The following is a 15,003-nucleotide window of genomic DNA, read 5'->3' on the forward strand; positions in this document are numbered from 1 at the left end:
TGCAGAGATGTTTTTTACAGTGTGTTCTGGGGACAGGCAGCTAGCAGATAGTGAGGAGATGTTTTTTACAGTGTGTTCTATGGACAGGCAGCTAGCACATAGTGAAGAGATGTTTTTTACAGTGTGTTCAGGGGACAGGCAGCTAGCAGATAGTGAGGAGATGTTTTTTACAGTGTGTTCTATGGACAGGCAGCTAGCAGATAGTGAGGAGATGTTTTTTACAGTGTGTTCAGGGGACAGGCAGCTAGCAAATAGTGAGGAGATGTTTTTTTACAGTGTGTTCTGGGGGCAGGCAGCTAGCAGATAGTGAGGAGATGTTGAAATGTTGAGGAAATGGTGAACGTGATACCACTTATCCCTTAATAAAAAAATACTACCGAGTGCCCAGGAACTTTTTAATTGCTAATGCAGTTTAAAGCAGCTAAAAGAAATCCTGTCTTCTCTCTCTTGGAATTCCTGGGTATTCCTGAAATCTTTCAATAGGCTTAATTTTCAGCCATTTGGCAAGCAGGGAGCAGATCCTTGACCCTGTGACATTAAATCAACAGAGGGCCACAGTAGTTGACTGTGTACTGATTATGTGTCAGACTGGTGTTCAGATGTAGGACTAACCTGCTTCGGCTGCACACGCCAGGTGCTCTGTGGCACTCAGTTCAGTTTGACGGCCCTCCTTTGTGTACCCTTTGAATGCATTGTAGCTGTAAAGGAACGATAAGTGTGGAAAATAAGAAATGTCACAGTTAGAGATCATTTTTAACCCTCCTGTTGTCCTCGGGTCAAATTTGACCCAGTTTTCATACAGTTTCTATATCAGAAATTCAGGTTTCTCTCAATCAAATTGTAAAAAAACTAATAATAATAATGTGGATTGTTCCATACAACGCAATCAGTTCACTACTTTCTTTGAATTTGGGTGTTTTATTCCATTTTATAGCATTTGAAGAAATAAATACAAAAATAAAACGTAAAAAATAATAAAAATCTTTGGATAAAACGTGAAAAACGTGGCACAAAAAAATTCCCCCAAAAAGCCAACTAAAATAAAAGGCAAAAGTGAAAAAAAACTTGGATAAAAAAAGTGGCAAAAGTGCGGGGAAAAAAGAAGTTCTAATCTTGACCCAGAAAAACTACAAGTTGCAGGTCGAAAGGAAGACAACACAAGGGTTAAAAAGGACAAAAACAATTCATAAGAAATACCATGATGCAGACATGATCAATTAGGTTTATAGCTTACGTACAAAAAGAAGTAGAGGCCCCAAGATGCTCCAGCACCCCAAATATTGGGTGTCACTCCTTGGTAGAGTCCTCGGAGTCCCTCCTGCCGCCAAACACTCCTCATACAGTGCAGTATGCCACTGTACTTAGGTCTAAGATCCAATCCATCACTTACTACATTGAAGGAAAATCAAAAGAAATGTTGTTTAGTCATAGGATATCGTCCAAATATATATGTATATGACCCAAACAATTTCAAAAATTAATTAATTCAGTAGCGTTGCATCATTATAAAAAGTCATCGCATTTGAAAGGTGAAGCGTTGCCAGGTTGGTTCAATGGTAGAGCAGGCGCACATGGAGCTAACATTTTGTGCCTCGAAGCAAAGGTCCAGGGTTCGAGTCCGACCTGTGACGATTTCCTGCATGTCTTCCCCCCCCCTTTCTCACCTAACTGTCCTGTCAAAAATTAAAGGTGGAAAAGGCTAAATATAATCTTTAATATAAGGCTAACGTCATACTGAAACGTTACCTGCAAACCTGATTTTGACCAGATCCAGAGGATGAAGCACCAGTGTTGACACCACTCCTCCACTGAGTCCTGCGACCAGGTTTTCTATCTTCACGTGGCTGAAGACCTGCTGGACATGTCCGGCTATTGACACGGCAGAACCGGGTTTGCTGGACACTGTCTCTGTGATAACGGCACCGTGATTTGGAGCGGAACTCATTTTTACCCAGGTGTCGCTGCTGATTTACTTAGTTAGCTCCTGTCGCGGAACTGCTAGCTTATAGTTTTCCTTTTTAGCATTTAGCACGACAACTTACACGGCTCACCATGTCATACAGGCGGTACTAACTTCTTGAAACGTTCTCATTTTCATTAGCAATTGAGCCACGTTGTTGACATGCGGTGCCCCATTATGGTTGATATAGCTAACGTTACCAATGTCAAGCAGCAGTGCCACTGCTCGACCTTCCTGCTAACATCAATGCTAGTAATACATTGTTGCCAAAGCGACATAATTAGGAGTAGTGCTTCCGGTTGGTACCTTCAAAATGAAACCATTTTGAAGAACGATAAACGGTATGTGTTTTTTTTATAAACCCGACGTCACACAATCAACTGCACCCACTGCTTCTCCTGTAAACATCCACTGTGCCTGTAAATTATATATTTGTATACATAGAGTCAAATTCTGTGTATGTGTACAGACACTTGGTAAAAGAAGCAGATTCTGATTGAAGTTTACTTTAAATTTAGTTAATTCTATGTTTGATAAGTACACACCTGTTTACTTTTAGGAACTTTCAAAGGACTTTCAAAAAGTAAAAAAAATAATTCAAGATTAAAAAAGCTTTTTTTATCTTGAAAAAGAGATTATTTATCATTGATTATATATCTAACGTATATATATATATATATATATATATATATATATATATATATATATATATATATAGAGAGAGAGAGAGAGAGAGAGAGAGAGAGAGAGAGAGAGAGATTCTTTAAAATATTTGGTAAAACCTCTTAAGGAAAAGTGGTTTGAAGAGTTACTTTCTCAAAAATGAAAATAGTATGAGGTTGAAAACCAAATTCGTTGTATATCCGGTTTTTCGCTACTACATTTTGTACCTTGACAGCTGTTGTCAGTGACGTCACCGTAGACGCAACTACGAGGACTTGACATCCCACAATGCAACGCCGTCAAATTTCTTCTTTATCAACACAAGGTTGCTAGCTAGTAGTTTTGTTATTTAACTGAAACCTAACAGCGTTTTTTAAGCGTGTGTCCGCTTTTATTCCTCTACCAAATGAAAGTTAAAGTCCTCTCGAGGAACCCGGATGATTACGTCCGGGAGACCAAACTAGATATTCAGCGTGGTAAGTTCGACATGTTAAACTCGGATAGGCTAAACACTGTTTGCTAGCTAGTGCTAATGCTATCCAGTTATTATTAGCAAATATCAGCCCCACACAGTCTAATAAGTAAAACCACCTAAATTATGTCATTTTGACAAAAGGGACATTGCTATTACCTGTGAACTGTCGTTGTCTTTTTTTTCTAAAAAAAAATTAGCAAGAAAAGCTAACAACTAGCTACAACATTAGCACCTATTTTAAGTCACTTGAATTGTGAATTGGCCTAACGTTATAAAGTTAGCATGTGTGCTAGTCAAGTAACGGTAACGTTAGTTCATTTGAGGCTAATATAAAATGAAACCAGAAGTAAATTCAATATGCTGTAACAGAGAAATATGTAATTGATAACAGTGAAGTAGGACTTGGCCACATGGCATAAATCAAATATCACGATATTTTTGGCCAAATACCTCGATATCGATACTGCTACGATATTGTAGTGTTGACTATAGGGGCTTTTACATAATATTTACACAATGAGATTTTTGATAAATAATCATTATTAATGTGGATATAATGACTAAGTGGGTAAAGGCACAATGTGGTAAGTGCAGAAAATGACATCCCTTTACTGTAATACATCCTTATACTTATGACATATTACGATATGCAAAATCTAAGACGATATTTAGTCTCATATCACGATAACGGTATATCAGTTTGTTGCCCAGCTCTACAATGAAATTGATTCTAATGGATATCACACTTCTGCATTTTATCTAAAACTAATGTTAGCCCTGAAACAATGCTAAACATAGAAGCCTCTGTATATTCATAATTAATATGCAATGCTGTGTGGAATCCCATGTACTGTATGTTGACTCCAGGTGGCTTTGTTGCCCTTTGATGCTTCCATTGCTATGCATTGCTGTAGCCTCACATTTATTTTTATTTTGTAAAAGAACATGATCATCGTCATATATGCAGGTGAAATGTCTTTAGAGTGACTCCTCTCTTATCGTTAGTCCCTAGAAACTATGACCCGGCCCTCCATCCGTTTGAGGTGAGCAGAGAGTACACCCGGGCCCTGAATGCCACTAAGCTTGAGCGGGTGTTTGCCAAGCCTTTCCTGGCCTCTCTGGATGGACACAGAGATGGGGTGAACTGCATGGCCAAGCACACCAGGAACCTCTCCACCCTGCTCTCTGGCTCCTGCGATGGGGAGGTAACTATCTGCCAAAGTACCTCTGTTAGTAATGCCGGGACAGTGTACACACAATACTACAGGACTTCTCTTTATTAATCCTTTTGGGATGACTCCTGCAAGGAAGTGGAAATTTCCAGCATCGGTTTTTAGCAAGAAGAATACAGTAAAGAAAAAGACAGTATAAAGATAACATTAATAACAATAAAAAATGTAGCTATAAAAATACATTTACCATAAATGATCAGTCAAGTGTCTGTGTCGAGGCAAGTGTCCAGGTATTTATGTGAGTCCAGGTGTGTGTATGTGTTGTCCTCTCTGCCCTATTTCCTCCTCCCCCTGAGTGGGGAGTTGTTGAGACTGATGGCATGAGGGACATAGGAGTCCTTGAGTCTGCTGGTCCTACACTTTCGCTACCATTACAAGTCTTAAGGCCGCTTTATGCTTCTGCATCAACTGCGTACCTCCTGCAGACCCCTCTGCGTCTACGCCTTACCCACACGTGCACACACACACACACACACACACACACACACACACACACACACACAGACTAACACGTCGGCTCGACGCACACACCAGCGCATGAATTTGAAATGTGGCAAAAGCCCCAAAAACAGCAAACAAGTGCTAAAAAAGCATCAAACTAACAGTTTTCTCAGGTCTAATGATTGTAGTTTGACTTATTAAGCAAGCTTTGTCTTTAAGCATTTTTGATTGTATTTTAGATTTTTTTTATCTGCTCTTGCTTTTACAAAGTTGTAGGTATGGTGGTAATAACGGTCCAAAATGATGGTGACTTGCATATTTCTTTTATTAAAAAGCATCCCATTAAACCCCTTCTTCAAATATGCCCACCTAAGTCTTTGATGAATCCAGGGAAAAAACTGTATTGTGTGTTATGCATCCATTCTTAACATTTTTTCTTTGAATTTGATCCTTAGGTCAAACTGTGGAACCTGACCAAACACGAATGTGTCCGCACTCTCCAAGCACACGAAGGATTTGTCCGTGGAATGGTCGTCCGCTACTGTGGAACATCCTTCTTTACGGTGACTGCTGCCATTCATTATCTGAGAAGTTTTCAGAATTATTCATATGCTGTCTTCTAATCTAGCTTTATTTATTATATTTTTTATACATATCTATATCTCGGCGTGCATACTCGGACAGGTTGGTGACGACAAAACAATCAAGCATTGGAAAATGGAGGCGCCAGGTTACGGGGAGGAAGAGGAGCCACTCAACACTATTCTGGGCAAGGTGTGATCAGTGAGCATTTGCTGTAGTATTACAGCTGTTGTTGCATCATGATAATGGAACCCCCCCCCCCCCCCCCCCCCCCCCCCCCCCCCCCCCCCCCCCCCCCCCCCCCCCCCCCCGCCCCGCCCTGCTCTGTAGGAGACCATGATAAAAGGGTCAGTAACGCATCACATGTTGGTCACTGTAAAAATGATTCTTATCACTTGCAGACGGTCTTCACCGGACTAGACCATCACCAGAAGGAGGCGGTGTTTGCAACATGTGGCCAGCAGGTGGACATCTGGGACGAGCAGAGGAGCAGCCCAGTCCGCTCCTTCACCTGGGGCGTAGACAGCTTCAGCTGCGTCCGCTTCAACCCCGTGGAGGTAGGACGCCGCACATCCACCACACCCCCTCCCGGCACAGCATGAACTACACTCAATAGTAGAGCCGGGCAACGTGGCGAAAATCAAGTGTCACAAAATGTTTGAGCAAATACATCAATGTCGAGATTGTAGTGTTGACAATTGGTGCGTTCACAAAATACTACCACAATGAGAGTTTCGATAAATAATCATAAATAATGTGGATCCAATGATTAAGAGGGTAAACGCGCACACAATAAAACGGCTCCAGCAGTCTGGTAAGTTCAGAAAAATCACTTTACTGTAATGTAGCTTTTAAAACCAGGAAAAGACAACGTGTGTGTAATATTACAATATCCCAATTTAAGACGACATCTAGTCTTGTATATCAATGTCTATCTAATATCAATATATTGCCCAGCCCTTCTTATTAGTGGTTATTGTCGGACTTCTTTAGATCTGCCACCCTGCTCACACTTTAAGGTCAACGCTGTCTTTCCACAGACTGAACTTCTTGCAAGCTGTGCCTCTGACAGAAGTATAGTCCTGTATGACATGAGAGAACCAGCGCCCCTGAAAAAGGTAGGGTCTATCATTCACTCACCCCGATTTCTTAACAATGACATGGTAGGATTTATATCTACTGCTGTGTTTTCATTTTCTTCTGTAGGTTATTATGACAATGAGGAGCAACACTTTGTGCTGGAACCCTATGGAAGCCTATTACTTCACATGTTCAAATGAGGACTACAAGTGAGTGGAGGATGTTCAAAATTGAGAATGCTTCTCATGAGTATTGTATTTAGGTACATTAGGTCTCAAGAATTGGTACTCAAACAGGAGGAATTGTGCATGTACAAATGTAAAAATCCAACTTTGCTCCATTGCTTTCCAAACAGAGCGGCGATTAATGTATGGTGCCATGACGTGCCGCCTCCCACTACAATGCATTTGGGCTAATTGTGCTTCTTTGTCTGATCAGCCTCTACACATATGACATGCGGTACCTGGACCAGCCGGTCACCGTGCACATGGACCACGTCTCTGCAGTGCTGGACGTTGACTATTCCCCAACGGGGAAGGAGTTTGTATCTGCCAGTTTTGACAAAACCATCCGCATCTTCCCCAAGGACAGTGGCCACAGCAGGTTAGTGTGGCCCTGAACGCCAGTTTTAAATTACTGTTGTCATTGCATAAAATGTTCACTGTCATCGTATTACTGGTCTGTAATCAGGACCCCTTTCTGTCCTGTTCTTCTGACTGAGCCACAGTAGAGTGTAAGCAGAGTATGTATGTATAGATATATATTTATATATACACACTTAAACCTATAGATATGGAGAGAGAGATGGAGTCAGACAGCATAACTGCATGGCAGGTTGGAATGCTTCGTAAATATTGGTTGAAAACACTTGGTACCTGACTACAAGCACAAATCAGAAATATGGTACTTTAGCCAGGATAGACCTTTTTTCCAGCTAATATTTTGACTTGCGGGGCGGCCTCTGGCTCATCCAGTAAGAGAGCCCGCCCCATGTAGGCGGAGTACTGCAGTGGCCCGGGTTCAAGTCTGACCTGTGGCCCTTTTGGTGCGTGTCATCCCTCAGCTCTATCACACCTTACTTGTCTAGCCACTGTCAATATCTAATAAAAGGAAGAATGCCCCATCAAAAAATCTCTCTATCTATCTATCTATCTATCTATCTATCTCATTTTTTAAATTAGTTGATTTATTGGGTTGTTGAACAAACAACTAATGGTTACCTGAAAACATTTTGTTTGGGGGCGATGCCGAGTGAACGCAGCGTTCGCTAACGTTTGCTTCCTGTCTCATCTGGTGTCTGATTTAAAAAGTACATTCATCAAATTAACAGTCCACAATGCTATATATAGTAAACTGCAGATGCGCGAGTACGGCTTTCATGTCGTGGCTTTCGTCGCTGTTTGCCACTTTGTCTAAGATTGAGTGACTTTGTTAACGTGACTTTTGGAGTGATGGAAACAAAATCCTGTCACTTTTCCAGTTGCTCACCCTCAAAGGGGAAAGAGAGCGGGTGACAGTTCTCTTGAGTTCAGTAGAGCGGACGGCACTGCAAAGTCACTCACTTTCACTCTTTCTTGCTAATTTCATAAATACTGCTTAGTTTTATGGGAAAACATATACGTGCCGTGTCATCCTTGCTTTTGCCTCTTTTGACTTCAACCAGTCCCCAGTTTCAGGAGAAATCAACGCAGGTTGGCAAAGAAATCGATTCACATTCCTATCGCAACAAAAATGTATCAATCAAACTTCTGTGTGTGTCTGTGTGTGTGTGTGTAAGACCTGCCTCCAAAGACAGATAAGCCAATCAGGCTTGTGTTACCACGCATTGATATCTTATTGTACTTTTTTTACTGTCAATTGTGTCGAAAGTGTCCGGAATACAGTGAGTCTATGTTGTTGTAACACTTGATTCTGTAGAAGTGCTTGTTTTTGTGGTTTTTCTAACAGACAATTAAGGCATTGTCTTGACTCATTTTTATTCTATCATTTCGTTTTATGTTGTTGCTTTTTGGACATTTAGGGAGGTCTACCACACCAAGCGCATGCAGCACGTCATCTGCATAAAGTGGTCGTCGGACAACAAATACATCCTGAGCGGTTCTGATGAAATGAATATCCGACTGTGGAAAGCCAACGCAGCTGAGAAACTAGGAGTGGTGAGTCCTGCCTTCTCCATATCGTCCCTGCTTTCACTTAGAGTATATCTTCTGCTCCAATCAAATTCATATTTAGGCAGCTTGCTGCTGATTGGCTGCTTTTTGGTAAGCAGTGGGCTTCATGACTGTGTACCAATCAACAGTTGTGTTTTCCTCAGCTGTCAGACGCGCTGCACACTGCATCTCCCTCCGGTTATCTTGTTTTTTGAGCTAGTGCCATTCTTCAACACAGCCGTGGCCCCGGGCCCACCTCAGCAGGGTAACGGCGGGTGCCAGGAGCAACGGCACTGCTGTTGTCAAATGCCCTGATGAATGCTGACTTAGGGTAGAATCACTCTCAATAAGTACCAATTGGCACAGTGGCAGGTGTAAGTCCCGAAAACTCCTAAGCTTGTGCAGTTGTTTCACAAATCGCCGACCAAAGACTTCTCAGAAATCTTGACTGCGTTTTAACATCTTGTTTAGTGGGTACCACATGCATTGTATTCAGATAACATAGGCTGTGTTAGCAGAAAATATGGCCCCGATGTTTTGTTCTGCTCAACTGTCAAATAAAGCTCCTGTAAAATGCTGGGAGGTGATCCAATGCCCCCGATCCCAGTTATTATGGCTGAATAATAAAGATCAATGCCATCACCAACAGCCATCTTTCATCCCTAATCGGATTCACTCTTGCCTATTCTCTTAATGCAACTTCAGAGTGGAAAATTGGCCCGCTTTTGGCACTTGTTTTACTGTCACTGTGTAAGGGGAGATTTATTCGCAAGCTTTGCACTTAAAGAGATCAGACAAGGGCTGCTCCTATCAGCAGTTTGTATCAGCCAATCACTTAAAGCGGGCCACTCTGTACATAATGAAGCATTAACAATCAAGTTGTACTGAAGGGGTCTTTAATTATCAGGAATGCTGAATCAAGCATTTGTCTCTGTCTGGATCAGGCTTCTCTATCAGCTGCTGCACATCACAATTTTTTTTTTTAACTTTGCACTTTGGGGCCTTTGACTCAGGTGTAAACTAGACCCTTTACAGTTAAGACCAAGATCTACAACTGGATGAATCAGTCCACTCCTATTTGTTATAAATTGGGTGAAATGTATTTCTCCTGCTCTGAAAACCTTAACCCACCCCTCGTTTATTTAGGTTCTTTTTTTTTTTTGTAGGTTGAACTCAAGTTAAGGGGTGTGTGTGTGTGTGTGTGGGGGGGTGTGGGTGTGTGTGTGTGTGTGCGCGCGTGTGTGTGTGTGGAAAGAAACTTGTTCATGTGTCTGTAAAACCCAGCGTTAGAAAGCAGTGCAGCAGCAACTGCTTCAGTCCTGCTGTGGTCGCCCGGGTCAGGTACCACTACAGTCAATGTAGTCCCACGTGTAAAACAGAAGAAAATGGACTTCATCCCTGAAAAGAAACATGTGTAGGAGGGACACTCGAGCCTTTACACGGCCTGTTTACACAACTTTATTGATTTTTTTTTTTTTTTTTTTTTTTTTTTTTTTTTTAAAAAGAACAGGAGTGTATCTGTTCCTCAGACACATGCGAGCCGGGCAACTGGTACGAGGCTCGAACGTCTCCTGTTGTGGATGGATAGACAGACCGATTTATTGCCGGACGATATTAGGCATTTCCCGAACTATCGGTATTGGCATTTAAAATGGCCGATTTCAAAACAAACATGACCTATTTAGGTGTTATTCTGCTGCACACCCTTCCAGATTTTGTCCTTTTTTGAACTTGCAGTCTTCAGATCCGTAACGAATCTAAAAGAGAAAACAAACGCAAACTGCTAAATAATGACATAACTGTCCTTTACAGTTTTAATATCTTTATACACCATCTATAGACTTTAAATATTAAATATTATTATAATATATTAAATATTTAAATATAACTTTTTAGTCTTCAAAGTACTGCATCACCATAGAAACCCTCCTGACACTTTTTTTTACTGCTTTTCTGATCTTACTTAACACTTTTTAGATGTTGTCTATAAGCTTGCGTGATTAATCTTTCTAAAAAAAAAAATGTAATTTTAAATATATATATATATATATATTTTTTTTTTATGACTTTGATTCTCATATATTTTAAGAGCCGAATGCATCACAAACGCCGCTACTCTCTTGTGAGTTTTAATCTTAGACTGTAGAAAACACGTTGCGATGCTCTTCCTTGTCTCCATTGAAGCGTCTGTGTTTACAGGCTGCTGGTGATGTGCTATAGGTGCCAAAAAAACTGTTTGGTTCTGCCAATTTGTTTTGTCTTGTCATGGTTCATGTGTGCAATAAACACGACACTTTGTGAAATAAGAATCGTGGCTGAGAATGGGGATAGCAAATAATCGTGATATAGCTAAAAAATCATGATTAATATTTTTCCCTGAATCGTGCAGGCCTTGTTGTCTATTTTGTTAAATTGTATTAGCTGTGCCCTAAGATGTCCTTGTTTATCTAGAAAGGTTGCCGCCAACTAAAAAGGTATTGTTGTTATTATTATTATTACCGACCTATATGGCCTGTTTTTTAAGATTATTTTTTGGACATCTTAGGCCGTTATTGACAGGACAGCTAAAGAAAAACAAAGGGGGGGGGGAGAATGTCATGCAGCAAAGGGCCGCAGGTCGGAATCGAACCCGGACCCGCTGTATTGAAGTAAACCTCTACATGTGGACCCACTGCTAGTATGTCTTGACCTGTCAAACTCACAGTGTTCCCAGATCTCAGCAAATACTTTCATGTGATCTGAAGCCAGTGTTATTAGAATTTAATCACCCACATTAACAATATGGGTGACGAGGACCCCTTTTGATCCATGCCACTCTGTTTGTTGCTGCATTTTCCCCGACACGTTGGTTATAGTTTTGGGGTCTGACTTTTTGGCATCTCTGCTTTGGACTGTATACATCAGTTGGATTATAGTTACTACTTGCACCTTGCTGTAGCGTGGTCATTCATAAGTTGCTGCTGTTTGTTCTCAGCAATAATTTTCCAGAGATGTCTTTTTTTTTTTTCTTTTTTTTTTTTTTTTTTATCCAGACAAACTCCAGAAGCCTCATCATCTGCCATCTCACATCCATCTTGTTGAGATCATACAAACCGTGTTTAGCAGGCTAACCATGTGTATCCAGGGGAATTAGATTAGTCCAACAGGATCAGCATCTAACAGCTCTTCACTGAGACAAATCATTGCTTTCAATTAGAATAAAAGCCTTGGAGGAGGGCGGCCTGGGCCAAGACCGGTCCGAGCAGCTGGTGGTTTTTATGACCGAGCCGGAGAGGGAGCAATGCTGTTGAGCTGGGCTCTTCACTTTTTAAAAGTGATTGATTCGGTTTTGAATGAGCACGTTGTCGAGCTGAAGTTACTGCTTTACTGTACCGGATGACATTTGATGATATGAGACATCGTACCACGACTGTCGGTAATTAACTAAATCCCACCTGAGACGAACTGGAAATACTCATCGTTACTGGAATCAGGGCATTTAGGAAAACACTTAGGATGTGATGTTCAGACTGATGGTATAAATACATCTTAACGGGTTAAAATGCCTGTAACAAGACTCCGAAATGTCGCCCTCTGTTTCCTGTTCTGATCTCAGGCAGAAGCCTCAGGGAGGCGCTTCCCACTATTAAAGCGATGTCATTGGTCCAGCGTTAGTTCAAATGCCTAAAAAACGAGAACCCAGGTGAAGTCTGGTGGTTTCAGGCTCTCAGAAGCCCCCCACAGAGGGCTCCCACACCAGAAGCCTGTGTCGTATCCACTGCGCCGTTTAACCCTTGTGTTGTCCTCCTGGGTCAAAAACAGACAAAATATTTGACATTTTGGTCCCTTTTTCTGACTTTTTGTTTTATTTTATTTTTATTTTTTACTAACACCACCATACTACCACTACTACTTTTGGAATTCATTGTCAATAAACCTAATTTATATAGAATTGTACCTAATATTTGACTTAAAAAGCAGACATTATGAATTATTTAGACTAATAGTTAAGATCAGAGGAATGAAAGTGATCAGTAATATTTGCAAATAGCGTTGCATGGAATCTAATCCATTTTTTTGTGGTAATATATTTCAGATATAGATATTTTTTGAAGGGGTCAAGGAGGGTTAAAGCACATTACTTTGATTTGGAGGAACCCCCGTGAGCATCCATGTTTTAGTTTAGTGAGAACCCCGCCTGTTCCCTAGACTTAACCAATCCCCCCCCCCCCCCCCCCCCCCCCCCTCTCCCCTTGTGTCATGCAGCTGGCCCCCAGAGAGCGGCAGGCCGCCAACTACAGCCAGAAGCTGAAGGAGAAGTTCCAGCACCACCCGCAGATCAGACGCATCGCCCGTCACCGACATCTGCCCAAGAACGTCTACCACCAGAGCAAGGAGCTGAGGGTTATGAAAGAGGCTCGCCGTAGGAAGTATGTGTTCAATATTTTTAGAACTAGCTAATGCATCTACAGAAATGGCGCCCTTTGTGTCCATGCAGAGGTGATGGTGACTTGGGCGGCTGCCAGGGTCGGTCTGACCTACGCAGTCACACCAGCCTAATGGAAAATCTCAGTGAGGGGACTGCCCCGTGTGACATGGTCTCAATAGCCCTTACATACTCATTTACAGCATGCATGGGGGATTGATTGTCCCGGTTTGCCCTGCCGTCCAGTGATTCACAGCCCAGTCTGCTGCCCTTTTTCCTAATTACTGACGGCATTGTGACCGTCACACGTGTTTGGACTGTGAATGATTTACCAGCTATGCTTTATGCATTGTTTTCAGGGTGCATTAGTGTAGTCGGTGACGTAGGTGTTGGGTCAACGGTCTCATATTCAGTCTCTTCCTGCCTCCGCCTTTCTGTTTGCACATCTATCCCTTCCTGAATATTCTCCCCCAGCAGATTGAGTTTGTTTTCATGGCTCTTCTTCTTTTGTTTTCCAGGGAGAGGAATGTCCGCAAGCACAGCAAGCCAGGAAGTGTTCCCGTGGTGTCTGAGAAGGAGAAGCATGTTGTGACTGTGGTCAAATAGTTGAGGGGTCTGGGAAGAGAACTGAAGACCGGAATGAAGATGAGGTGGAGCCCACGATCACACCAACATGAGACATGTTCAGACTGCTCTCACTTAAGAATTGAAGAAAATAAGTTTGAGTTTTTCAGTTGTGGGAAGGACAAGTGACAAGTTCTGCATTTATGGAAGAACCAGGAAACAGACTGTAAATACATCTTGTAGAGCATTCGCTCAACTTTTCACTGAGCAGTTGTTGTTGGACTCTCTTTACACATCTACACATTTCTGTTTTGGTCCTGTATTTGAGTGACTTATCGTCACACATTTTGCTTTGAGCTAGTATTTTTCATCACAGGACCCACGATGATTAAAGAAATGAACTGATTAAATGTTTCCATGTTTCAAAAGAATGTCGTGTGACTTGAGAGCTACAATACTTCTTCGCTTTGTTTTATGGTTTCAGTTCCCCTGAATTCTGTTCAAGAAATGTGCAACCGGAGACAAAGGTTTCCGAATGCTTGAAATGATTTCCCGTCCGACAACTCTTATGTCAAAAGGGTTCTGTTAAAGAAAGACAGGCCTGTCGAACAACTTGCTATAAGAGCCTCATTCTTTCTGTATCCAAGACCGTTCTCTAAGAAGTCTCTTTTGTATGTTTGTTTTGTAGTTTCAACTGGGTAAATTGTACAAAATGGCGCTACTGTCATACACATTGGGGCAGTATGTCCATGATTCGGCCTCAGAGTAAAGTCCAAACCCTCCCTTTAGTAGCAGTGATTTACCGATGTGTAAGATCACACCGTAAGAAACATTTGAAAGTATTCTATATCTGCAGGGGTTGTTCTCTTATTTTTATTTTTTTTGTCTAATGTGGAGACAATTTAACCCCTTGTCTTCACATTGACTAAGCAACTTTAGTTTTCCTGGGTCTAAATTTAAAATTATAAATATTTGGTTGCTTTCTTGACAATTTGTCATTTTTTTTCCCGAGTTCTTTGTAACCTTTTCCAATATTTGTATTCTTTTTTTTCACTGAAATTGAATTTAACCGAATGTATTAATTTGTAAACTGATCATATATTTAACTTGTTATGAGCGTTGTAGGGAACCATCCAGGTTATTATTTCTTCTTTCTTTTTGCTTGAAAGAAAACAACATTTCTGATGTAAAAACGTTTAGAAATTGGGTCAAAATTGCCTCGTGGACAACAGGAGGGTTAAAGTTGACAAGCCTGAGGAAATCAAGGGCAGATGGTTTGACTTACTAGCAAAATGTTCAGTTTGCCGTGTTTTCCCTCAGTTTTGGAATACCTAATTTCCTATGGGTGAGGTAATAATAATAATTTATACTTTTTATTGATCCCCAGTGGGGAAATTACAATGTACACTCTGTATTGTCAGTAGTCATTACACACAGATGGAGAGATGTCA

The 15,003-nt window shown here is 41.3% G+C and overlaps 2 protein-coding genes across 2 annotated transcripts in view; one reads left to right on the forward strand and one right to left on the reverse strand.

Moving 5' to 3' along the window:
- slc25a32a (solute carrier family 25 member 32a) overlaps positions 1-2,214 on the reverse strand; it is a 4,723-nt gene extending 2,509 nt beyond the window's left edge. The window contains exons 1-3 of the mRNA XM_034873470.1: positions 1,747-2,214; positions 1,239-1,389; positions 611-698 (exon numbers count right to left, since the gene is read on the reverse strand). Of these exons, the coding sequence (XP_034729361.1) occupies positions 611-698; positions 1,239-1,389; positions 1,747-1,945 (438 nt within the window). The 5' untranslated portion in view covers positions 1,946-2,214. The remainder of the gene's footprint in view (positions 1-610; positions 699-1,238; positions 1,390-1,746) is intronic.
- A 659-nt stretch (positions 2,215-2,873) lies between these two features.
- dcaf13 (ddb1 and cul4 associated factor 13) lies at positions 2,874-13,974 on the forward strand. The gene is made up of 11 exons (XM_034874057.1): positions 2,874-3,099; positions 4,104-4,303; positions 5,227-5,334; positions 5,456-5,545; positions 5,755-5,910; positions 6,394-6,471; positions 6,560-6,642; positions 6,872-7,036; positions 8,454-8,589; positions 12,829-12,992; positions 13,507-13,974. Exons 1-11 carry the CDS (start codon positions 3,030-3,032, stop codon positions 13,592-13,594), a joined length of 1,338 nt encoding a protein of 445 aa, XP_034729948.1. The 5' UTR covers positions 2,874-3,029; the 3' UTR covers positions 13,595-13,974.
- The last annotated feature ends 1,029 nt before the right edge of the window (positions 13,975-15,003 follow it).

Source organism: Etheostoma cragini, chromosome 6, assembly GCF_013103735.1.
Source record: "Etheostoma cragini isolate CJK2018 chromosome 6, CSU_Ecrag_1.0, whole genome shotgun sequence".
NCBI lineage: Eukaryota > Metazoa > Chordata > Actinopteri > Perciformes > Percidae > Etheostoma > Etheostoma cragini.

Bases quoted from the DNA above. Each gene is read 5' to 3' on its own strand.
- dcaf13 (XM_034874057.1), top strand. From the start codon at position 3,030: ATGAAAGTTAAAGTCCTCTCGAGGAACCCGGATGATTACGTCCGGGAG. The intron at 4,304-5,226 runs GTAACTATCTGC...TTTGATCCTTAG, and splicing joins CTGGCTCCTGCGATGGGGAG to GTCAAACTGTGGAACCTGAC. The intron at 5,335-5,455 runs GTGACTGCTGCC...ATACTCGGACAG, and splicing joins GTGGAACATCCTTCTTTACG to GTTGGTGACGACAAAACAAT.